The sequence below is a fragment of the Excalfactoria chinensis genome, chromosome 2 (assembly GCF_039878825.1).
Source record: "Excalfactoria chinensis isolate bCotChi1 chromosome 2, bCotChi1.hap2, whole genome shotgun sequence".
Classification (NCBI taxonomy): Eukaryota; Metazoa; Chordata; class Aves; order Galliformes; family Phasianidae; genus Excalfactoria; species Excalfactoria chinensis.
The window spans coordinates 101,099,084-101,123,985 of record NC_092826.1 but is presented as its reverse complement, the minus strand read 5'-3'; the positions used below and the strand labels follow the sequence as shown (position 1 = coordinate 101,123,985).

General features: G+C 35.7%; 1 protein-coding gene across 1 annotated transcript in view; it reads left to right on the top strand.

The window, feature by feature from the left end:
* THSD7A (thrombospondin type 1 domain containing 7A) overlaps positions 1-24,902 on the top strand; it is a 261,280-nt gene that overhangs the window by 153,951 nt on the left and 82,427 nt on the right. The window contains exons 6-8 of the mRNA XM_072327327.1: positions 1,288-1,469; positions 6,817-6,972; positions 10,029-10,232. Coding sequence (XP_072183428.1) covers positions 1,288-1,469; positions 6,817-6,972; positions 10,029-10,232 — 542 coding nt within the window. The remainder of the gene's footprint in view (positions 1-1,287; positions 1,470-6,816; positions 6,973-10,028; positions 10,233-24,902) is intronic.

Here is a 24,902-nt window from a genome sequence, read left to right as displayed (position 1 = left end):
AGTATTATCAACCAAATCATGACTAAAGTAATACTGAAATAATAGGTTTGATTTTTATATCCTTTGCAAATTCAGTGCTTTCCTTAAAAACCTGAAGGCTGTAAATGGCAGCTATTACAGTGAAGTCACTCCTTCCTCTAAATACAGGAACAAAAACCCAAAATACTTATTCTTTACATTAGTGTTCACTTTTAAAAGAGAATATGTTTGTGTGTACAAAGGCAGAGTCAAGATCATAATAAATCAACTGTATTCATTTGTCAGTAATCTCCCTATATAACATTTCTGCCAGTATTGTTTTCTGAGGTATTCTGTTGGAAGAACTGCTGAACATAGAAAAAAGCTGAAAAATATCTCTGGCTGCCAGACTTTTTAATGATACTCTTTAGAGCACAATAAAAGAAAGACCGGGCCCCAAATGGAAAGTGGGAGAGCCATTAGCTATTATTTATTATCAGTAAATAAAATAACCCTGTTCAATGTTTAGGTGAAATGACAGCAAGCACCCAACATTCAAGAGATTGCTGTAATACTTATCAAGATTACTATTAAAGTTCCAACTGTGCTTTTTCTTTACCAGACTAGCAGGAGGGACTGGGGAAATGTCATTTGATGTTAAGCCATTTTGCATCTCCACCTTTGACTGTGGTTCATATTTTTCATTTAAGAGTTGAAATGTCATCTTTACACTTATCCAAGCCACAGTGGGAAGCAGTTTGCTTGATTTAGCCTTAAAGTGATTGTTGGATAAAGAATTCTGTGGCGTTTCTTGTGGTTCATAATTCTGACTGGGATTTTAGCTCCAAGTCACAGAACTTCTTTCTTGTGCTGATTAGAAAGCTCACAGCTTCTCATCATTCATCAGTACCCAGCAAGTATGCTTCAGCACTGCAGAGACACTATCTTCTTGACAGTGAGAAAGGAACTTACCAAAATGGTACCTGTGATAATAAAAATATTATTCTTTTACCTTGACATTCATGAGAAGCTTCTATGTCTCTTATCAAAGATGAACTCGAGACTTTTGCTTTTGTGGTTTTTTATTGTTGTTGTTGTGGGTTGTGCTTTTATTTCTACCTCTACTTTTCTGGCTCTTAAGTTCCTCAGCATGCACATTTATTTGATATTCTAGTTTGTTTCATATAGACTGTCTAGTTCTAAATGATTGCTGAAAGTCACTGTTAGTACAGTTAGCTTATCTGAACATACACCCATATTTTTCTGCATATGAAGTCTTTCTTCCCTCCAAGAAAATATTTATATGTGCAGTATGTCAATTTGATCCAGGTATGGCTGGCGGACCACAGAGTGGACAGAATGCCGCATTGATCCTCTACTCAATCAACAGGATAAAAGGCGAGGAAATCAGACAGCACTGTGTGGAGGTGGCATTCAAACCCGGGAAGTGTACTGTGTGCAAGCTAATGAAAATCTCCTCTCCTATTTAAATTCCCTCAAGGAAAAAGAAGGTAAATTTCATTTACTTGCAATTCAATTAGTCTTCAAAAATCAGAGCACTTCATCATTCCATTGCTCCTTGACAGCCACTGTCTTCTATCACGAGTTCCTTGTTACACCATAGGTTACATAAATCCAAGCTTAAACAAAAAAAGCAACAAAACTAGTTTGGATGAAAATGTTTAATTGCAGGATAAGAAATTTCTTTATGATGTATATGTTGGTTCCTGGCTATGAATTACTGTTCCTTAATGCTTACTGAAGAATATTGTCTTATGAGGATATATCTCAATTAGAAAACAAGTGAGAATGAAGGTCAGAAATACTGGATTTGTTTCCTTCGTCTACTGCAGATCTCCCATGTATCCTTGACCTTTATGATGAACCTGTGAAGAATGAGATGCAGATGTAATATACCAATTCTGAAATGTAAACTCAATGTAGAAATGTGTGAAAACTTGAGTACATTTCATTCCCAGGGAATTCATTTTTCTTTTCTTGATTTGGTCAGATTTTTAGACACTTTGAAGACTTTAGGCCAAAATAATTTCATGTTTGTTTGTTTTTGTTTTTTTTTTTTACCTAACTGAATGAGAGATTATTCTTTGTCACTGTCACAGCTTGCAGAGCTTCAGAAGAAAATAGAGAGTAGTTTAGGAGAAATATTCTTTACTTAGTTTAGCTGTGTATTTACGGAGGAAAAAAACGCAAGTTTTTTGTTTTTTTTTTTATGTTATTTTTGCATGATTATGCAGCACTATAGATCTATGCATGTCAGTGACTTTAACTAACTGCATTTAGCTTGTTAATTAAATTTTATCTATCCTCTTCTGTAGCTGTTTTGTAAAAACACACAAGAACATTAAAATAAATAAAGAAATACAGCCACATACTCCAGGAAAAGGGATATCCTTATAAGAGAGCCATGTGTAATGCAACACCTAGAGCAGAGCTGAACTAGCAGCGGGGTAGCAAGGTTTCTGCTGAGAGTTAAAGGCACTCTCCAGTGGTTTGTGGGGAGTGCTAGTGCCTAAATCTCTTCTGGCATGAGTACTTGGACTAGCAGAGTGTGACTTGTATGCTCAATAGGCTTCACATCTGTATTTATTAAAGAAGGAGTTTTCAAGCTGCTTCATCTAATGCAAATCAAAATGCCCAGGGGCTTTTAGTAAATCGCCTCTGTGGAACAAAGTTTTGATGCTCCTGCCACAGAGTAAAGAAGTAAGAACTCTTAGCTAAACAGAGGTAACAATAAAATCCGTGGCAGCTTACTGTTCAGTATGGTGATTAGGATTTGGGTAGGCTGTGAAGTCTCGATGGCTTAGGCGGGTGTGAAATCGGCCCTTATCAGAGTGTGACAGGAAGGCACAGAGCCCATCCAGAGGTAATCTCTGCAGGCCCCAGAAAGCTGATTAAAATGTAGCTAGTCTTTGGATGCATAAACATGAGAACAATTTTGCAAGAGCTCAGACTCAGGGTGAAGCGAATCTTCACTTACAAAGCAGCTCTGGGGTGTTTCCGTGTGTGGGAGCAGGTTTAAGAAGTTCTATTTCTCCATTCCTCCTTCCTGCTCCCCTCACACCATGAATTCAAGAAGACCAGAGCTCCAGTGCTCTGCAAAACGTGCAAACCATTGTATATTACTTCAAAACTAGGGGTAGTTTGAGGATGGAGTAAAGCCAGCAAGACACCTACCAGTGTTAGCTTTGAGGAAACGCCTTCATTTCAGTGCAGTTTGCTGTTGCTAGTCTGTCTGTCTCAGTCAGGGTGACTTCAAGACCTCCATTCTCACATACTCATGGTGGCGTTTCCCTGTTATTTCAGAAAGTCAGTCACAGAGCAAGTCGAAGGCTAGTGCTGCACCTCTGCTATCCATCACTTTTGAAATAACAGGTAGGTAAATGAAGGCCTCTGACCTGGCCTTTCAGTCAAAAGTGCACCAAGAAGGCAATGTCCCTTTTGGGGGAACTGTGTTGGCTGTATGTGTATAACTGACATGTTTATGTAGCTCTAAAAGAGTTGAATGAATTTGTAAGTTATCATAAAATTTAAGAACAATTTGAAAGTGTCAGACCTGAACTTAAGCAAATGGAGTTCATTAGCCAGCTAGGAAGCTCAAACAATTCTCGGTGCTTGCTCCTGCACGGTTTCGTCAAGTGACTGATGTCCCCTCCAGTCTGAGTGCTGGAAATTACTTCATTGCCATTTCCTGACATTTTGTGTCTTTAAAACACCAAGCTAGGGCTCCAGAAGGTATGTTAACTTTATAAGACTTATCTGAACTAGAATTCCCCAGAGCACTCCAATTTGTATTGTCTCCTATCAGAATTTATAAATATTGACTTGATGAAGAAGAGGGAGCGCGGGATGTAGTAATTAGTTGACAATCAAGATTCCTGGAGGCCACTGTCGTTCTGACATCTCCTTTAATTTCTCCGTCTCTTCATCTGTCCATTTAACTGGTTCATTTGGGAAGTTTGTCTTAGAATAAGACTGTTAGATCGGCTGTGTCATTTTTTCCAAGTACAATTAAAACCCATGGTGTAGAAAGAGGATGGGAAGAAAGTTCTGATATGGGCACAAATTTATTCTTTATCTACAAACACTCACTCCTTGTTGTGTCAAACACAAAGGAACTGTTTAAATACAGAGTTGACTGCTTGTTAGAAGGATCAGGTCCTGTTGGTGACAGCATTTAATGTTATTGAAAAATATGCAAAAAACATATACTACCTCGTTGCTGTTCATAATGTGTTCTCAGCTTGGATTTTTCTTGTTTTTCTTGGAGTGAGAGCACTTTAGCTGGAGAAGCTTCTTTCCATTGTTTGTCATGAAAACAAATAACCAGGATGGAAAATGAAGTTGTGTCAGCTTCTGCAGATGACAGCATTTTTAATAATTTGGAAAATGACGTTTATTTCCTAGCTTTGAATTCATTTTGTTTTAAAGGGGAACACGTAAAAGACCTCAAGTTTGACTTTTGGACATCAATGATGTTCTTAAAACCAGTATTTCAAAAGTATTTTGTATTCTGAGTGATTCATTGATACTGCTTACAAGTCCCCAAATGACCTGTTGTTTATGCTCTAATGAATGATGGAAAAGGCAGATATTTTCAGTATGTGTTTTCATGAGTAGTTTACTTAACACTCTTTGCAGATAAAACATAGAATTTTACTGGACAAAAATCTTCAAAAAGTTGAAATGGTATTCCTCCTGCTTCAGTTGACTTCTCTAAAGCCAAGCACTGTCACAGTTCCTTATATTTTGGACTTTCATGTCCATCTCATGTTGGCCTGAATCCACCATGGCTTTGGCAATGAGTTACTACAGTAGCACAGCAGCATCTTCTCTTTGCAGACTCTTAGAAAGTCTGGCTAAGATATGGAACATCTGTGTTATGAAAATCTGCTATTTTACACTCCCAAAGCTTAAAGATCCTTGTTTCTTTTCTGAGTGCTATACAGTTAACAAGTGGGATGGTGAGTGCTTTATCCTGATGCAGGCTGGAGATGAAGCAAGGCATTATTCTGAATGCTTTCCTTGTTCCCTGAGGCAAGACTGTGTCTCAGGGGTATAATTGACTCTTAATTTCAACTGTCTCACTTGGACAATTTCCTGATTAAATCAATGTTTAAAAGTATGGTTAACATTTACTGTTTTGCTTTTTTTCCCCTTTTTATTAGAAACTATTCAATATAAATCCAATTGCTGCCAATTTATGCTTATTTAATTTAACGTTCTTGAGTAGATATGAATTTTGTATTGGTTATTATGCATTTTAAGTGTGCATGTCAAATTTATCATAAAATTCAGTTTTCTATCATGTTTAGTTCCAACATGGTGTTGTAAAAATGCTGAATAATTTTGCCTGTTATTTTGTGTTAAGAGATTGGTAAACTGGAGAAAGTAATCTTTAATGACCACTTGCCATCTTCATGCCTCCATTACACAGAGAAAAAGGAAGTAAAACTGCTAAAGGAGGCAAAATAGGAAATGAGATTAGAGAGGCTCATTCTCTTTTCCCCTTAAAAAGTAAGAATTGAGTACTTTTCCTTTAAACTGAAAGATGATCTGCTTTGAAAGTCTGAATGGAAAGAGGCACACATCCTTAAATACTGAAACAACTTGATGTTTAATGTAAATTTTAATCTACTGTTACTGATATCTTTTTTCTGAAAGATATTTTGTCATTCTTTTCTTCATTCAAATAGAAAGTTATTTTAGAATATATTTTGTCACATAAGTTTTTCCATCAAGAGAGAATATTTGTAGGGGCGGTAGAAAATTAATGAGGTAACTTTCCCATGAAGTCCAGAGGGAGTAGAATGAGAGTGCTTTAAGTTTAGGAATGCATGTTTCTTCAGCTGGACAAAGAGGACGAACACTGCAAACTTCACTTTGCATTCTAGCAGATATTAATCTAATATCTTAATCATAATCTAATATCTTGCCAAGTTTTGTATTTTGAAGGAGGTTTAAAATCTTGTTCATAATGTAGTGGTAAACTGTGAATTCTGTGATTGCATCTGGGACCTTACAGATATGAATGAATGTTTGTATAAAACAGGAATCAAAAAGAGTGAGGCCTGTAAGGCATGGAAGAAACAGGATGGCTGTATTTGTTGCAGAGCATTACAGATCATTAAAAAACAGAACATTCTGCCTTCGCAGGTGTCTTTATGTGCATAAATAGTACTGCAATGAAAAGTCAGTTATCTTGGGCAAAGTTTTGATAATTATACATACATTATGCCTATATATATTACATACAAACTTATTTATGAACTGGAACTGCTGTTGCACAAATCTTATTGCTGAATGTGCACTGGAGGTCTAAAGAGTAAAAGAAGAATAAAATTTTGTCATCATGTTAATTATGTTTCAGGTTAGAGCTTATAAATAATCTAATTATTCACAAACCACGCTTTTGAAGTTATAGTATCATATAAAAGCACAGGGATTTATACAGCTTTTTCTTCAGTTAGTGCAGTGAAAACTTAACTCAGTAAGGTAGCAGGACATCAGTTTATGCAGACAGCAATGTGAACAGCCATTGTTACAACATAATCTGTCCATTAAATGAAAGGTCTACGTCCTAGAGGGTGCTGCAATATCTATGGTCTTCCTGATTCCACTTAATTGGATTTGGCTCTGGTCGTCCCTCTGCATGCTGTTGACTGACTTCTGTCCCCTTTTCTTCAATACAGGAATTTTACTTCATATCTCTTCATCATATCAGAATGATGAGATAGCAGCCTTTCTGAATGAAGGATGGTTCTGTCAGTTTAGAGCTGAGCATCATAACTGGTGACATATGAAAAATATGTTGAATTTATTTATTTTTTTTTTTGACAGCCTCAAGGCCAGTGGACCGTAGGCTGTGTACAGGACCTCTTCCCAGCACCTCCCAGCTGTGCCATGTTCCCTGTCCTACAGAGTGTGAGACCTCAGCATGGTCAGCTTGGGGACCATGCACCTATGAAAACTGTGATGATCCTCAGGCCAAGAAAGGTATGTAAATATTCAGAGGATGCCTTTAATGACAACTATTTCATATTCCTAAACCATTTCTGTCTGTGCAGTCACCCTCATGTGTACGGTATATCCAGTGCCTCTGAGCATCAAAAAAAGACACTGAATTGGAACTGTATTTTGCACTATTTCTCCAGGAAAGTTTGCAAAAATGTAAACTGATAACTGGACTCTCAAAGACAATTTGCATTGTTAAAGTTCGTTTCCAGGTTTAAACCTGATTCTCAAACAAAATGTGTATAATTTGAGTATGTGTGCACAGCACAGTTCTTTCACTGTCTCAAAAGAAGGGCAGAAGCAGCCTCTGAGATGGATAGTGTTGAAGTTAGTAGAAGATTTACAGTTCAGTGACAACTTAAGAATTCATTGATAGACTGTGAAGCATGCACTGATAAAGAGCTGGGATCATTCACTGTTGATAAGAAACACTTTTTTCTTTTTCCTTTTTTTTTTTTTTTTTTTTTTTTACCGATAGCAGTACATCTGTGCTGGCTTCTGCTTTCACATATATTTTACAGTTCATTACTGTGCAGAACATATTGTAGTAGAGAAACATTAAGATAGGAAGGCAAGAATACAGTGACAAGGAACACATTTAAAAAGTCTTAGGGGTTTTTGGTCATAAATTAGAAAAACTGGCCAAGTCATTGTTGCAGTATGGTTATCTGATGCAAGCTGAGATTCCAGATTTAGTTTCTTGAATGAAAATAATCATAAGAAAAGACCATTCTGTATGTCCATCTGAAGAGTAACTGCAATTACTATGCTAGCTTGGCTTCTAATTCTTGGTCTGCTGCTAGCTACTCATCAATCTATTAAGCAAATGCAGGTTTTACGATGCTGTCACACAGTGTGTAATGTGATCCAACCTTGAGCAATTCAAGAAAGAAAAAACAGTTCCATCTGTCAACACATTGGACTGAGTCTCTTCTGAGTACAGTAGACAAGTAACATGTTATTTGTGTTGCTATTCTATTTCCTACATTTCCAAGGGTAATTTTAAACCCTGACTATTATAAATATATTAGAATGTACGTCATGCAATTATCTTGCAGCATGGGTTAGCTAAACATTTAATCATTTATCTTATATTCAGATAGTCGCATTTCTGTGTGACTGTACAAATGTGCATCATGCCTCCTTCCTCCATCTCTTGGTTTCCTTTGCAAGGTAAATACAGCTTTATGTACAGACATAGAACTGTACTGTGCTTTGTCAAGCTCTTAGTTGTACTCTGCTGTAAAGGGATACAAAGAGTTGGCACTTTCCTTTTGGTTGCCTGTTTGTCCCTCAGTATTTGAGATGCATTTTGGATTCAGATGTGAATAGCAGTGTGGTGATGGCTAGTCACTTCTTGTTCAAATAAGAATGAAGTAGAGATGGTCATGTTAGATTCAAAAGCTGATGTTCAACAAAAATAATTTTAATGGATAAATTATTTTATGCTACATCTGTTCGGCTGTGGTTTCATGAACTTTTAATATGGTACCTAACAGAAGAATCATTTTACTTGCTTAATAAGTTCAAGAAGATTTAGTTGCAGATCTTTCTGCTATGAAATGACATTCTTTACTAGGTATTTTTCAATATTCTAATTTATCTGTTTTACTCTGATTTATTGTATTAATTCCTTGTTTGATATGGCTGTCATAGTAATGATATAGTTATCATCAGCATGCTGTACAATATTTTCAAGGAGCATATAATAACATAAAGTCAGCTTTACATTTTATATTGTTTTTTCCTTGTTAACTTTCTGTGTGACTCCAGTTCTTCAAAAATGATAGAGAAGTTGTACAAGCACTCTCAGTCTTAGAAGCTAAGTTATCTACATATTTCAGTAATGGTTCTTTACTGTCTGTCCCTTGCCTCCTTTGTTGTAGGAGACATGGGAGTGCTTCTTTGGAAATGTCATTTTTTTGGTGGCAAGCTCAGTAGACACTTAAGACTTAAGAATTTTGTCAAATTCTTCAGAATTAGAGAAAACAAAGATGCATAGCAATAGATTATTAAAATATTATTTGTTATAATCTGTTAAGAGGCACATCTCCAAACAGAGAAATTAACACTTGCTCTTGATGCATGAAAAATCTCTCTTGTTTACTTTCTATCTTAGTAGAAATTAAGGAGTTATACGTAGCACTTTATAACAATATCTGAGTATTGTTAATCTGCCTGAATATTGAGATAAGAATAGGAACCTCTGGAAAGCTGTGGAAAGGTGCCAGTATTAAATTAATCTGATCATATAAATATATCAGAAACTGTAGAAAATTATTGCATGAGAAACTGTTTTCTGAATCTGTTCAGTCTGATTAGCATATTCTGGCTAAAGAATGGCTTTTTCAACATGTCATCCTGAAATTGAGGATCAAGGTGGCTCTTAAAGACTGATATCAGTCTGACATGTGTCACGCTGCATAATGGCTCATCAATTTTTCCTATTCAAAATGAGTTCATACAGTCTGAAGAAAATTCTGTAAATGTTTGGAAGGGAATATTTTTATGTTAATTACCAACAAAATAGGATTTCATAAGACTTCACCCTTTTCTCCGTTTCTTTCCACAGTTTATTTATTCTGGCATATTAGACTTTTGCTTGTTTGTAAGCTGACTTCATTTCATATTCTGTTTCTACTTGAAAATTCCTAAGAAGAAAACAAGCAACATCTTTGAGAAATGGCAAGCCAGAACCTAGTGAAGATTTGTTAAATGAGATCCATCAAGAGTGAATCACAGAAGACCAATGCTGACTCCTGGGAAATATATACAACTAAGACAAACAAGAGTTGAAGGCAAAGCTTACTGAATAAGCTCAAAGCTTTTAAAGAACTTACTAAGTTTTACTTCTTTCTGTAATGAGTTTTTCTACCAAATTATCTAAATGCTATGTTGCATCGAGCATCTTGGTGTGTTTTTTTTTTTCTTGCATAGAGAAACAGAACAGTTCAGTTAGGGTAGAGAGAAGAAAATCTCTTCACTTTGCTTTTTATAACTGAATTATTTCACCATTTATATTCTCATGGATATTTCAGGATTTAAACTAAGGAAACGGCGCATCACTAACGAGCCTACAGGAGGAACAGGAAACTGCCCTCACCTCCTGGAAGCCATCCCATGCGAGGAGCCCTCATGCTATGACTGGAGGATTGTGGGCCTGGAGGAGTGTGTTCCTGACAATGAGAAACTATGTGGCCCTGGTACTCAGGTGCCTATCGTTGTCTGTGTCAATGGCGATGGTAAGATGCTTTTTCTCAAGTTCCATACCAGCCTAGAATGAATATGCTAACATGCAGTTTGAAAGAGTAGCATTCTTTGTTTTTCTCAGATTTCTTAGTCCTTAAAATGACAGAACCCTCTAAAAGAGAGAAATCCTTTAGTATTGGTGTAGTGGAATTTCTGTTTCCATGGCTGCTACGTTTGTGCAAATGCTAATTTCCTGCAGTCCAGGACCTTGCTGTTCTGCTGTCATTGATGCATTTTATATCATGTTACAATTGGTTAGTTAGGATGGGCCCAATATTTGCATTAGAATTAAGTTTCTTCACAACAATCAACCTACACGATGTAAGTTTTCAGAAGTTCCTGAAGAGACTTTGAGAGAAGTATATCAGGAACAGCTACTGTTTTTCAGTAGGTCAAATGTATGCCTGCTCTGACTTGACTGAATTCCCTGATATAATCTCACTAACAAATCTGATCCACTGAGGACAATACCAAATAAAGTGCGATTAAGGTAATATACATTACAGTAAGCACATTCGAAAGAAAAATAATGATGTAGTTACTAAAAAGCGTAGTTTGATGTGTGTTAAGTTGATTTGACAGTCCAGGATGTCTTGCTTCTTCAGGAGGTCAGGTAGAATACCATCATTATTCAATTATCTTTCTGTGTGGGAAAACAGATTTTGCATGACATAATCATAAAAGCTAACTTTGGAAGCTGCTTACAAAATACTTCAATCTGTAGAGGACTCAAGAATTACTGTTGGGAGAATATTCCTTATTCATTACTAGTATTATAGTCTGCTTGAATGTAGCATATGAATTACATTAATTGTACTGACTACAGAGTAGTTACAGTAAGATAATTCTAACTCCCTGTGGAGGATTAAATAAGGAGACAGCTCTGGTGTTTAACAACTGCACAAAACATTTTTTAATTAGATTGGTCAGAGGTAATAAGAGGTTATTATAGGGAGATTTAAATCTTGGGCTTCCATTCACAAAACTTGGTTCACAAATTTTTTGCTTTGCATTTCTGGATAATGTGATTTCCCATTGGTTTTGAGTTGTGGTATTTGTTCACCTTTAACGTTTGATCAGGGTATCTTTTTAATAAATTGTGATAAAGATTATATATAAACTATAATGAATTATAATACATAAATATAAGCATAATGCATTTTGAGCATGCAATCAAGCTGCTTTTATTTGTATTTTATGGATATAGTATTGCATTCTGATTCAAGCTTACAGTATTTGTTCTCTGCTATGTACGGGCTAAACTTGGCCAAATTTCTCTCAGAAGATTTGTGACTGCATTTTTTAAATTCCCAGTATTAATCTTTTGTTTTCTATTTGAGTCTTTCTGAATTGTGTGGCAGTATGCATTACCAAAATTATATAGGCATTGTCTATATCAGCAATCTGTTCTAGGATTCTAGCTTTGGCTATGTGCCTGTCAGTCTTTGAGATTAAACAGTTGTGGGCAAAGCTTCGGTGATAGGATAAATCATATCACAGTTATATTTGTTTTACAAAGATTCAATCACTCATGAAGATATGTGTTCAGTATCTTGTGACAGAATGCAAAAGCAGTGGAGAGTGATGTAGTAGATTTTCTCATCTCTTTCTTGTAATCCCTTACTTCTCAATAATAAAAGATTTCCTATGATGTTTATCAGTAATATGAAGCAGACTGTGCTTAGGAATCCTGAGAAAGAATAACATGGCACAGGAGAAGCAAAGTAAGAAGAATCAAACAAAGTAAGGATGAACCAACCTCATTGGTCTGGCTCTCCAAGCTAACTCTGATCTAGTGTCTCCTTAATATGCCTCCAACAGTACCCATCCATTGAAAATCCTGTAGGCAACTCCTGAATGTTTCTCTAAGTGCACACCACCATCTCTTCCCAGGTAGCTCCTATCTAGTCCAATTCTGGTGTACGTAGCTCTCTTCCGCAAACACTCGTGGGCATCCAGATTGCACTCTATAAAATCTAGGTGAGAAGCATTTTGTCATGAGGGCAGTTTTGCTGCAAGATATTTTTGCAGTAAAATAATGTTTGGAGAATGCTACTTTTGTACTGTCTATACAATGTGATTTAAATTAATCATCATACAAAATTTTGAATATTCACTGTTGTTATTGTTTTTTTGAGCACTTATTGAAGAAGACTATATTGATTGAGTGGTGTGGTTGACACAGTGGAAGGAAGGGATGCCATTTAGAAGAATGTCAACAGACTTGAAAAGCAGGCTGGGTGAATCTAATGAGGTTCAACATAGCAAAGTACAAGGTTTTGCACTTGGGTCAGAGGAATCCTAGGTATATATATATAGACTGGGAGGAGAAATCCTAGAGAAGGACCTGGAGGTCTTGGTGGATAGAGACTTAACATGAGCTGCTCTTGCAGTTCGGTAGGCAAATGGTATTCTGGGCTCCGTCAAAAGAGAGATATCAGCAGAAAGAGGTAGGTGATTGTCCCTCTCTACTCTGCCCTCGTGAGGCCCCATCTAGCACTGCATCCAGGTCTGGGGCTCTCAGCATAAGAAAGACAGTGAGCTGTTGGAGAGGGTCCAGAAAAGGGCCACAAAAATAATCAGAGGGCTGGAGCATCTCCCTCAACAAGACAGATGAGGTAGTTAGGCTTGCTCAGCTTGGAGAAGAGAAGGTTGTGGGGTGACCTTATTGTGGCCTTCCAGTACCTAAAGGGAGCCTATAAACAGGAGGGGGGTAAACTCTTTGAAAGGGTAGATAATGAGAAGGGGACAAGGGAAAATGGATTAAAGTCGAGGGAGGAAGGGAAGACTTAGGTTGGATATCAGGCGGAAGTTCTTTACCAAACAAGTGGTGAGGTGCTGGAACAGGCTGCCTAGAGATGTTGTAGATGCCCCACCTCTGGAGGTGTTCAAGGCCAGGTTGGATGGGGTCCTGGGCAGCCTGGTCTAGTATTAAATGTGGATTTTGGTGGCCCTGCATGTGGCTGGGGGGTTGGAACTTGATGATCTTTGAGGTTCCTTCCAACCCAATCCATTCTATGATTGCTATGACTGTCAGTTAAAGCACATGGTTCAGTTTGTACAAAAAAATTTGCATTATTATTATGTGTTACACTAATTTTGATCCAAATACAGGGAATTTAATTCATTTTTATGGGTGAGAATGATTGTGAAGAGAAACAATATGTAGAAAGCATTAATGATGGCATAAGTTAGCAGTGTTACTTAAAGGGAAGTATTAAATCTGTGCCTCAACATGAGAGGCTGGATCAAAGGAACTAAAGTATATTTAGACAAAAATATATTTTCCCCTGGACTTTCATTTCATGAAATGAAAAAGGCTAAGATTTTGATTTTCAAAATGTGTTGTTCTGTAACTTTACTGCTTTCATGTAAGATAAATTCCACACTGATGAGTATCTTCCCTTTCTGTTGATTGTTGCGTTGTTACATGTGTTTAAAGCATAATTAGTTGGAATAACGTCTTGACCTAAGTATTTTACTTTACAATTAGAATCAAATTGTAGTGTTCGTGAGGTTGTTTTATATAATTGGAATGAGCTTCTCTCTTCAATTTCTTGTAAAGATAAGAGTCATTACAGCCTTTGAGACAATACCAAACAATAGATTATCCTCGTGCGTTGTTGCTGGAGGCCTATGATTGTCATTCTCTTTCCAAAGTGGATTGCAGTAATCAGAAATTTCATTCAGGCTGAAAAAAAATATGACAGTACCCCAGGTTGTCATTTCACGAGCTATAATAAACTTAGATGTATTTTACTATATAAATGGAACTTCAACATTCACTATGGAAAGAACCTTTGCATAATATTTATTCTTAGTCAACCTTTCAAGGCATTTTACTAAGGAAATTCATTAATTGAAAAAGCTCCTTTCACTTGTGGAAACTCTAAGATTGGTTAGAAACTGATTAGTATTTCTCATATAAATTATTTCAATAATTAGAGAGCTGTGGCTAATGTTCCATGCTATAACCATTCTACTGGTTAGCTTCTGGTAGTGGCAACACTAGAAAGATTTTTTTAGTTAAATTTATTTACATATGTATACAAAATATGCAAGACATGCTTGCACCCATGTACACAGAAATACATATGCATTATTTGTTAATGAGTTATTTAATACAGTTTAGAAAAATGATTTTACAGTAGATTGATTTGCTCTGTTTCTCTGTAGCTATGTCAGTCTGAACAAAACTTGTTTCAAAAATATTTCTGTGTGTTTTAAAGACTTAATCTATAGTGAGAGAGCTTTTCCACTGCAACAGGTACATTAGTGCTAATAGTCTGCAAATGGAGCGAAATTAGTTCTGACAAAATTTCCGTCAAATCTGCAAAATTAACTGCTAGTGAAAATGTTTACAGAATGATGGCTTACTCTCTGTTTTTTTCAGGGTTTGCCTTTGGGCTGAACTACAGCAAAGGTACCAGCAGTGGCTGTGGTGTCAGTTGCGTGTTTCTGATCTTCAGATCAGAAACCTGAGATTACTTGCTCATTTTGTAGGAAGGTTTAAGTATATCCGTTTACAGTTTTTATAGCATAATGGGCTTTGTACCACTGCATATGTCTATTGATCAAATGAATCTTACTTGGAAGGGCAGACTTCCTCTGGACCTTGTTCAAGCTCTCTAATTGTTGGGTTACAGTTAGCTACACAGTGAGGGGCAAGAACTCTACTGTTCTTCCGTCTCTCAGCCGTGAGAGGTGGCTGGCTTTGGGAGAGGGAGCCATGGCAACAGTAAGGCTCTTTGTTTATGTGCAAATGGCTGCAAATCTTCGAAATAGCAAATTTGTTTCTTAGATTATCTAGGCAACAGACATAGAGATGTCTGTTCATGTAAGTGGGGGCCACAAGTTCTTTTATTGTATCTGGCTGTACATGGGTGACGTGCATCTGGCCTTTGCTACGGTAGAGTACAAGTTCAGAGCCCCATTAACATCAATATATGCTGATGTAACACAAGTGAGCGGTACCACTTTTGTAATGGTGGCAAAATACTGGAGTTGGTAGTTTATTAAAACATGCAGAAGGGGAATTAACCTGTTTTGTTTAGATTAAATACAAAAACTTCAAACACATCAGGTTAACTACTTTGCATGGAGTGGCTCCAACACTGCAATTTGAAGAACAGCGTAAATTTTCTTTATTTCTGTTATTCTCAGCTAGCATGACTGATTAGGAAACTATAAATTCATATAGGAATTTATCACTTTATTATTTTTCTCTAGACTCAGAAACACCAATTTCTGAAATATTTGTTGTTTATTTTACTGAATTTAATTTTGCAGAAAACATACATCTTTGTGTGTTTTAAATTCTCTTCCATTGATTCCTGATGAACAGCTACATTTTGTTTGATAACTTCTAGGTTGAGATTTTGTATCTTCTTATAATGTATATCTATTTAAATATAAAGAGTAATCTTCAGCAAATAAACTGATCTGCTGGTGCAACCATTTTTACTTAAAGTATTTTGGATGGTTTAAAATGATTCTTCCTGTATACTGGAGTCTGATTCATATATATGCTTAATGAGTAGCTGTTCGTCTTCCTTCAGTTTCATAGAGGAAACATACTAAGAGACTGAATGGAAGTTTGTAGGAGTGCCTACGTTTAAAGACACTATTTCTTTAGCCATTTCTGTTATGTGGCTGTGGAGATTGAAAGAAGAAACCATCAGTCTAATTGGATTTTTGATGATTATTTAATAATAAAATACCTACTTTATGTCACTTTATGACATAGTTCTTTAAGAAGAATGAAGAGCCAAATTCAAAACCTAATTACGTTGAATTATTGAGTTAATTCTGCAAGAGAACCAAGATTCTGGCCAATGCTCAGCAGTCAATTAGTCAAAAAAATATGGTGGCTAATGACAGTTTCTTTCAGCACATACTGCCATACGTTAAAAGGAACCTGGTTATATGTGCATTAGTCATCATTTTTCAATATTAATTTCCCAGCTAATGTCATTATGGAATTGATTAAAACAGTTCTTTTCTTCCTGGCAGCTTTTTGGCTGACTATTGCGGGCATCTTAAAGAAGCTTATGATGTGATGGATGCTTTGTTCTTCACTGTAAACATACGAGATATATAATGTATGATCATGTCCTTGCTTTGTTTTGGTTTGTCTGAAAACACACACACAAAAAAAGATTATTTTTATTAGATGCAAACATCAGAATTTGTTACTGATGGTAAAATACACTTTTTAAGCTTTTAAGTCTTAGAGTATTGGAATGTTTCATAGCATTGGATTTTTAAGGCTTTTCTACTTAAATGGATTTGCTTTTTTAATATAAAAGAACACAAGGAAAACTTAGCACATCGTACTAAGTATATGGAATCAGGAAGCTTTATAATCGATAATTCTTCTGTCGATGAAAAGTTGCATTTAATATATTATACCAATTCCTTTTCTATCTCTCATCTTGAAATCAAGTAAGTGAACATACCCCTCTTAAATTCCATATCACAACTGATGCTTTCAGTGTTGGTATAACATGATGTGATTTCCTTATGTGAGGTGACTTAAATACCTCACTTGCTTTCTTAGTATCTGTTGCAGTTAGTCTGGAATGTGATGTAGTGATTTCAATTAAAGACATAATTAAAACAAAACCAGAGTTCCATCTAGGTAGTGCAGTCAACTATTACAACTGAAGTCAGTACAGTTTATCAAATGTTTTTGAATTCAGAGTTGCACTTTGTATGAACAGTGCCTATAGTGATGTTAATGCCTGTGGTTTAATATGGTTAAAAACCAGCTTAATTAAAAAATATTTTTATTATAATATAGATAATAATTTGTCTGCTTAGTCAGATGATTTTGCTGTGTTTTACGTTGTTACATTAAAAGTATGCTCTAACACCTTTGCAGAGAATTATATACTTGTGTAGTTAAAACTTGTTGGGCATCCAGAAATAGAGACTACTGTAGCAAGAAACGCAAATATTTCCAATTATAGAACAAAGACTGCAACTACATTTTTCCTCTGATACACACTTTTATTAATCTGCTTATGGATTTGATGGCACATCTGGATGTAAAAGCAGGCAGTTACAGTAACTGCTTGCATTTGCAAACCAGGAGGGGGGGATTTTGATGCATAACTTTTCATTTTAATAGCAACCTGCATAGCAGAAACTCTGTCCTGATTAGACTTTACTTTTTGTCATACTGAAAATACTGGAGTAGCAATTGTGGATGAATTTTGAATTATTTGGGTTTAGGGAAGGTCAGTTTTATGCTTCATGTTCTTTCCCTGTGCCTCTTTACACTTTACTGCAACTATGTTAGGTAAAAAATGGTATTTATGGACTTCTGGATGGACTGTATAATTGAGTTTATAGAACCAGTGTTGAATTCTGATCTCAGATTTCTGCCATGGGTTAATTACTTAGAACCAGGCTTGAGAATATAGTTAAATTGTTTCTTAATATATACTTAAAAGATGTTACACATGCAAAATTATTAGTATATCTATTAGTATTATATTTATAAAATAAACGCAATTTTATTGGAGATATTACACAACACTGATCAATAATATGTATGATAAAATGTTCTAGTACAGTATAATCTCATTAAATATAATGGGAGTCAATTTTTCATCATTTTTTGCTAATTTCCTGCAAACTAATGCTATATTTTCTTAAGTGTTGAAACTAATATGTTGATAAGTGATCATATTGAAACAGAATAAAGAAATTTTCTGTTCTTGAAGCCTTAAGTTGCTCCTTTTTTACCTGTCTTTCAGATTTCAACTTGTGTTGAGCACTGATTAATATAAAAATCCTCTTACCAGCCTAGAAGTATTTGATTTCACAAAATGAGTATTTCTGAGGCAATTCAAAGAGCTTGAAGATAATTATTCAAGTGAAGACATTTACACATTAAAACCACTTCAAATTAAGAGTAAAACTTGCTCAGCTGCAATGATTATTCCAAATCAGAACAACTGAGGAGCACCCTCTATGTGTTTCTATTGGTGCATTCCTATTGTGGGCGATTGGTAGCTTTTGACAGAATTTCAGCTATCTACAACCACAAAAGTGTTGCAGGAGGAAAAGGAATGTTTTTATACATAGATTCTGATGAAACAGGGAGTGGAAAACATTTGGGGGAAATTGTTACTGACTAAGCAATGTGATTAAGAACTGGGGAAAGTTTTGTCCCTAGTTTTTTCCAGGACTTACTGAAACCAGCTGATAGAAGGGAAAATATAAAATGTCTGGATACAACCAAGATTAAAAATAAATTTGGAGACAGATTCAGTCTGGTGACAGTTAGCCCTAGGAAAGATTTGACAAGCAGATGGATAGAACTTTGTGGAAGGGAAAGTAAGGTGGTGGACTGGGTTTAGTGACTGAAGAATGAAGCTGGATAAGAAGCATGGAAGAAATTAATCCTTTTTAGAGTAGGAATGCAGTGTGTTGGTCTACTCCTGCTTTAGTCTCACAAGATCTCTGGGCAGAGCAGTAGGTGTCCAGTGTCAGTGCAATACCCTGGTAGAATTACTGTTTTTCATTTGGCTTCTGTTTTAAACTAGAAAATTTAAAAGAAGTATTAAGTCAAAATCAAGTGGTATATGTTGCAAAGATGAGACTTTTAACTGTAGGAAATTTAGGTTGTTTGTCTGATCCTTAGGAGAATGTAACAGATGAAGTCTTTAATTATTTAATTGTGATTACGTGATGTTTTCCCCACAGAACCTGCTACTACTTTGTGAAACAGATATATCTCCTTTGGGGATTAAGTGGGCATTTTGTAGTAATGAATGCTTTATCTTTCTGACAACTAGCTTTGTTTGCATCATTCTTTGGGTTGTTTTTTTTTTTTTCTTTTTCTTAAAAATGAGTAAATTATAAATATTACTGACCCATCACATATAAAGTATTTGGAAAATAAATGTAGAACTTGACAACTGATACCCATCATAGAAAAATCTTAGGAAAAAATTACCAATTCTGTTGTAATAATGTGTTTAATTAATGTATTGTAAATAAAACATAGGCCCAGGCTTTGAACAAAGACATTAGAACTGAAAATACCAAATAGATGCTTATTAAGGAGCTTCTAGTTTGTGAACTGAAGGAGGAAGTGACCCCCCAAAAAAACCAAGAAAAACAAGAGGCATGTGATTACACTACTTTAAAAAAAAAAAAAAAAAAAAAAAAAAAGCCTAATGCAAATGCAGCATTAATGCTGGCGTATACTACTGTTTAGCTTCCTGATGTTATATTGGAGTAATTAATGGATTAGCAATGTAAATCTTTCCTGAGGAATTATTGAATATCTGGTATTATTTTAATTATTTTAGACGTAATTTATTTTTACTGATATTTTATAGATAACAAGCTGATGCATTAGTGTTTTCCAGAGGAAAAATTATGACTTAGATTCTACTTAAAATCCCTTGTTTTGAATATCTCAGAGTATGTCTGTGTGTGTGAGTATACAAAGAGAGAGAGAGAGTAAAGAAAGAATAGTGCTAACTAGAATCTTCTTAAATTTTCTGGAAGGCTTCTAGAGAACCAATGAGACCTTTCTAGTAAAGGAGCCTAATTTATCACCAGGTTGTAACTAATTTATCAAGCAGATGTAAATCTGTCAGATTTCTGAGACTCTTTAATGTTGCATAATTTAGCACGGCTTAAAAGTTGTGACATCCCTAGATTCTCAAATGTGTTCCTGTTACTTTTCATTTTCCTGCATGGCAATGATACCTCCTTAATTTAGCATATGTTTATAAGGTGTAGTGGTGCTTACCTCTGGTTGCTTTACTGTGAGCTCTTTCTCTGAATACATATGCTGAGAGACTGGGAGAAAGAAAGAAAAGCAGAAACACGCATTACTTTTAGTCGTCTACAGAGGAAATGGTTATAAAAATATTTCCAAAAGACAAGATTAATTCACAGTCTGAAGCTGCCTAGGGGCATGCTGTGCCTTCCACTTGTAATGATGAGAAGATACTCATTGCAGAATGGATAAAAAGATGCTCTCCAAAGACTGCATTTAATCTGGCAGTAGTGGGACACTGACAGAAGCATCCATGAAATTAATTATAAAACTATTCCTCAGAAGTGTGTAAACATGACAGTGGCAGTGATCTCCTTTACACCTCTCGAGTCCTCTGTTTTAACTGTGATTGAATTGAGCTGTCATATCACATACAGAGTGACAAGTCTCTAGAGTGACTAGCTACAGCTGAATGAATAACACAAAGAAAATATTTATAATAATCTTTTACTGCCTAAAATATTTTTCCTTATTCTCATAGCCTCCTTTTCAGTCACAGGTATATGTGAGTTGCAGGAAGCAACACACATTTATGAATTTGCTGCTTTATACCAATAAGGCACTAGATAATTGACAAACTGAAAACTTTATGTAATATTCTGTCAAGTGTATGTCAGTAGTCATTCTCATCATCTGTGGGTTATGCTTTTGCATTACAGAGAAGAATAATATTTAAATGTTGGAGGAAAATATTTGGTGAAACTTCTGTACTGGAATATTTATTAATAAGTTTGTGAAGCAACGTAATGAATTGTTGAGCTTAAATTTTTGAAGTTGTCCTCCAAAATTCATTTTTATGCAAAATATTAGAAGGCATTTTTTTGGTAATTGTCTAAAATATAAAGATTTGCATCTCAATGTAGAGAATGTTGAAGAAAATTGACTGTGGCAAGCATTGTCTTTCTATGGATATTAGGCGAACTGTCACACTGATTTCATGCTATAGTTTTTGTAGTCTTGCCTGTTATTTCCTTCTCATGCTTCTGTTTGTAACTCAGATCCCTGAATGTTAATCAAATTTAGAAGAACAACATCAGAATTAAGTTGCTTTTGACTGAACTGATCTGAAATCACTGACATTCCATAGCTTCTCCCAGACTTACCCTTCATTCAATCTAGTGCTCGTTGGAGGGAAGAGTGAAATGTCTATAATAGTAATTAAGCAAAATGCATGCAACAATTCTCGAAATTGTACAGCTCTCTACTTGTCCACATCTTATGCATTTGAAAATTTGATGATACCCAGTGAGGAAATAATTCCAGTTCATTTTACAAACAAACAGTTACAATGAGATGCTAAAATAGAAGAATTTTGCATTTTCAAATTAGTACATCTCAAACCCATTACCGATGTTCAAAGTTGTACTGCAAGTATTTCTAGAATCCAAAGACATTTTTTTCACTGTTAAGCACAGTAACATTTCTGTAGCACTTTACAAACAAATTGAGTGATTTATTTCTTGAACCCATACTTCTGTATTTTTTTCTTGCTTTATAAATTGTGGTTGGGTATGGCAGAGTCCATGTAATCTTGAGATCACCTGTATCTGTACATGGTGAATTGTTGTTGTCAGGTGTTCTTAGAAATACACTATAAATTTTAAAGAGATTTGATCTTTCAGATTTGCACTTTCTTATTTCCTTATAGCACTTTCAGCACTTCTCTACTCTGCTTAAGATGGCCTATTGGTCTGACATATTGATCTCGGTTGGTCCAGAGACTAATATTGATTTTTATTCTCAATGGCACCATAGCCTGTCATCAAACTTACTTTTTCTTTCATATCAAGATTGTTTGATTGGTTTATCTGATGCTAGAAGGCAACTGCATTTGGTTCTGATCAATACACTTGCTTTCTCTGTTCTTTATCATACTTAGTGAAACTGCAGTAACAACTGAACTATGAAAATGCTTCAAGTACTGGTCAAGAGGTAGGAAAATCTTACTCCTCTTGTTACGAAATGTGTAGATACTTCACTAGGCTCTTTATTGGAAATACTGAACTGGTATTCTTGGGTTAGGAGTGTGCTGTACTATGAAAATTTAAGTGCAGCTGATTTTCTGCTAAAAGCATATTATGTTTGTACCCTTGTTAGTGAATGTACCACAGAGCACTGTTAGAGCTGGCAGATATAGTTGCAAGGGTAGTCTATAATTTTTGGTCGATCATGGTAATTCAGTGAAGTGCTTGAAAACTAGAGGAGAGCAAATGTTAGTTTTTATCTTTATGAAGGGCAAGAAAGAGGACCCAGGCTGCAGGCCAATCAGCATCACCTTAATTCCTTGGAAGGCAATGGAACAGCTAATTCTGGAAATCATTTCCAGGCACAGGAAGAATGTGACCAGGAGTAGTCAGCATGGATTTGCCAAGGGAGTTATGTTTGACCAACCTGATAAGCTAATATAATGAAATGACTGCTCTGATGGATGGTGGTGTGGGAGGGAACAGTGAATAATAGTCTTCCTGAACTTCAGTAAGACCTTGGGCACTATTCACTGTAAGACTGTGATAGAGAATCTGTTGTAGTATGAAATGAATCAGGAGAAAGTGTGGAGAATCAAAAACTGGATGAGCAGCCAGGCCCATAGGGTACTGGTCAGTAGCACAAAGTCTACTTGGAAGCCAGCAGTGGGTCCAATCCTTTTCAACATCTTCATTAATGATCTAGATGATGATGTAGAATGCACCCAGTCAATTTGCAGGTGGGGAGAGTGGTTAATATTCCCCATGGTCATTCTGTCACCCCAAGGCGCCTGAAACTAGGAAGAAACAACCATAAGCATGAGTTCGAAAGCAACTCAGCAGGAAAGTACCTATGAGCCCTGAGGGACACCAAGTTGAGCATGAGTTAGTAATGTGGCCTTGCTGCTAAGAAAGCTAATAGTATTCTTAGCTGTGTTATCACCAGTGGATCAAGAGAGGTGATCTCTACTGAGCACTGGTGAGACCACATCTGGAGTACTACATCCATTTCTGGGCTCCAGACACAGATGTACTGGAGTTCTATGGAGGGCTACCGAGATGAGAAGGGGCTGGAGCATCTCTGTTATGAGGAGAGGCTGAGAAAACTGAGCCTGTTCAGCCTGGAGAAGAGGAGATTTGTGATAGAATCTTTTCAGTGTCTATAAATATTTGAAGGAAATATTCCTGTTCCTTTTCCTGAAGGAACAGGCTCTTTGTCCAGTGCCAGGAGAAGAGGAAATAAGCACAAACTATAATGTGAGTAACTACTCCTGACCATTAGGAAGTGCTTCTATATCGTACAAGTGGTGGGGAAGTGGCACAAGTTGACCAGAGTGAAAATGTAGTCTGCTCTTTTGAGAACTTCAGAAGTCACCTGGATGCAAGCTTGGGCAAAGTTCTCTGTGTGGCCCTGTCTGAACAGACAAGGGATCTCCAGTTGTCCCTTCCAACCTCAACTATTTTGTGATGCTGTGATTCCTCAGATTTTATTTTTTTTATTTTATTTTACTTTTATTTTATTTTACTTTGTCTTGTTTACTTGGAGACACTTTAGAAAGTACGTGAATTAGGTACAAAAATAAATTAAACTATATTAAATGCAAATCTTAATTCTCTTATTCAAAATTAAAGTGGCCTAATCTCTGTTTATTAAGATGTTTTGCTTTCATTCTGAATAAGGATAGCCATGCAAAATGTTAATACGGTTCAGCTAATCTCCTTCAAAGTCATATTTTAATTTGGATTAAGTTTCAGTATTTCTATTTAGATAAGTCTTTTTTTCAGTGAGACTCATAGTATTACCAACAGCCCATTCAAATACAGCCCTTTGATGGAAATTCAGTGGTATCAGAACTAATGAAAAATTTTAAGTTATCATCTACACTAGTAAAGATAATCTTTGACAGCGTGCATAATACAAAATAGGTATTGTATTTTCTCAGTAATTTACCATGCTGTATGGAAGATAAAAGGGCTATGCTACTTATTAAGGTGCTGCTAGCACTGGAAGACACCCTCGCTGTACCTCCATAGTACAGTGTAAAGTGGAAGAACTGATCTTATATAGAAAAATAATATAATTATATTTCCTTTTTATTGGAAGCTTCAAATGTAGACAAGTGTATGATTTGTGGAATTGAGACTGGCACTCCTCTCACAAACAGTTAAAAAGTTCTGTATATAAATATATGCAGAATTGGATGAAATGTATGTAATTTAGTTGTACAGGCTCAGTAAAGAAAAGAATAGTGGGGAAAAAAAATAGGATAAAGTAATAAGTAAAACTTGAATATGGATGCTGCAATGTTCTCCTTTTTAAATGACAAGAAATGCAGAACAGTTGCATCTCCTTTCGTATTTTAATCTTCTTTAAGTAAAGAATTCAAGGGTAAATATGTTTGCCCTTTTGTGGAGAAAGGTTGAATCATGGCTTTCTTTTCCCAGTGAAGTACCTCAGATTACTGTATTTTTAAATATATGAGTTATACAGTATTGTTTTTTTTGTTGTAGTTGTTTTGTTTTGTTTTGTTTTGTTTTTTTCATATTGCTGTTTGGTCTGGCCTTCCTACATATCTGACAGATAGCACTGCATTTTTACTGGAAAAATATTATTTGAATAAAGAAATACTATTCCTTTCCCTCATTTTTTTTCCCTCTGTCAAATTTAGACTGCATCTACATGACTGTAATCCTGATAGATGACCATTGCAAAACCATGACACAATATAAGGGGAAATACATATGTTCTTTAGACATGAAAATGGGATTACTGGAGGCATTGATAATGCATACAAATGTGTGAGTTCATTATTTTTAATCAGTTATGGCCAGAGTGCACCCAAAGATATTTTCTATCTATCTGAAACAGTTTAAGAGATGTACACATTCTTAAT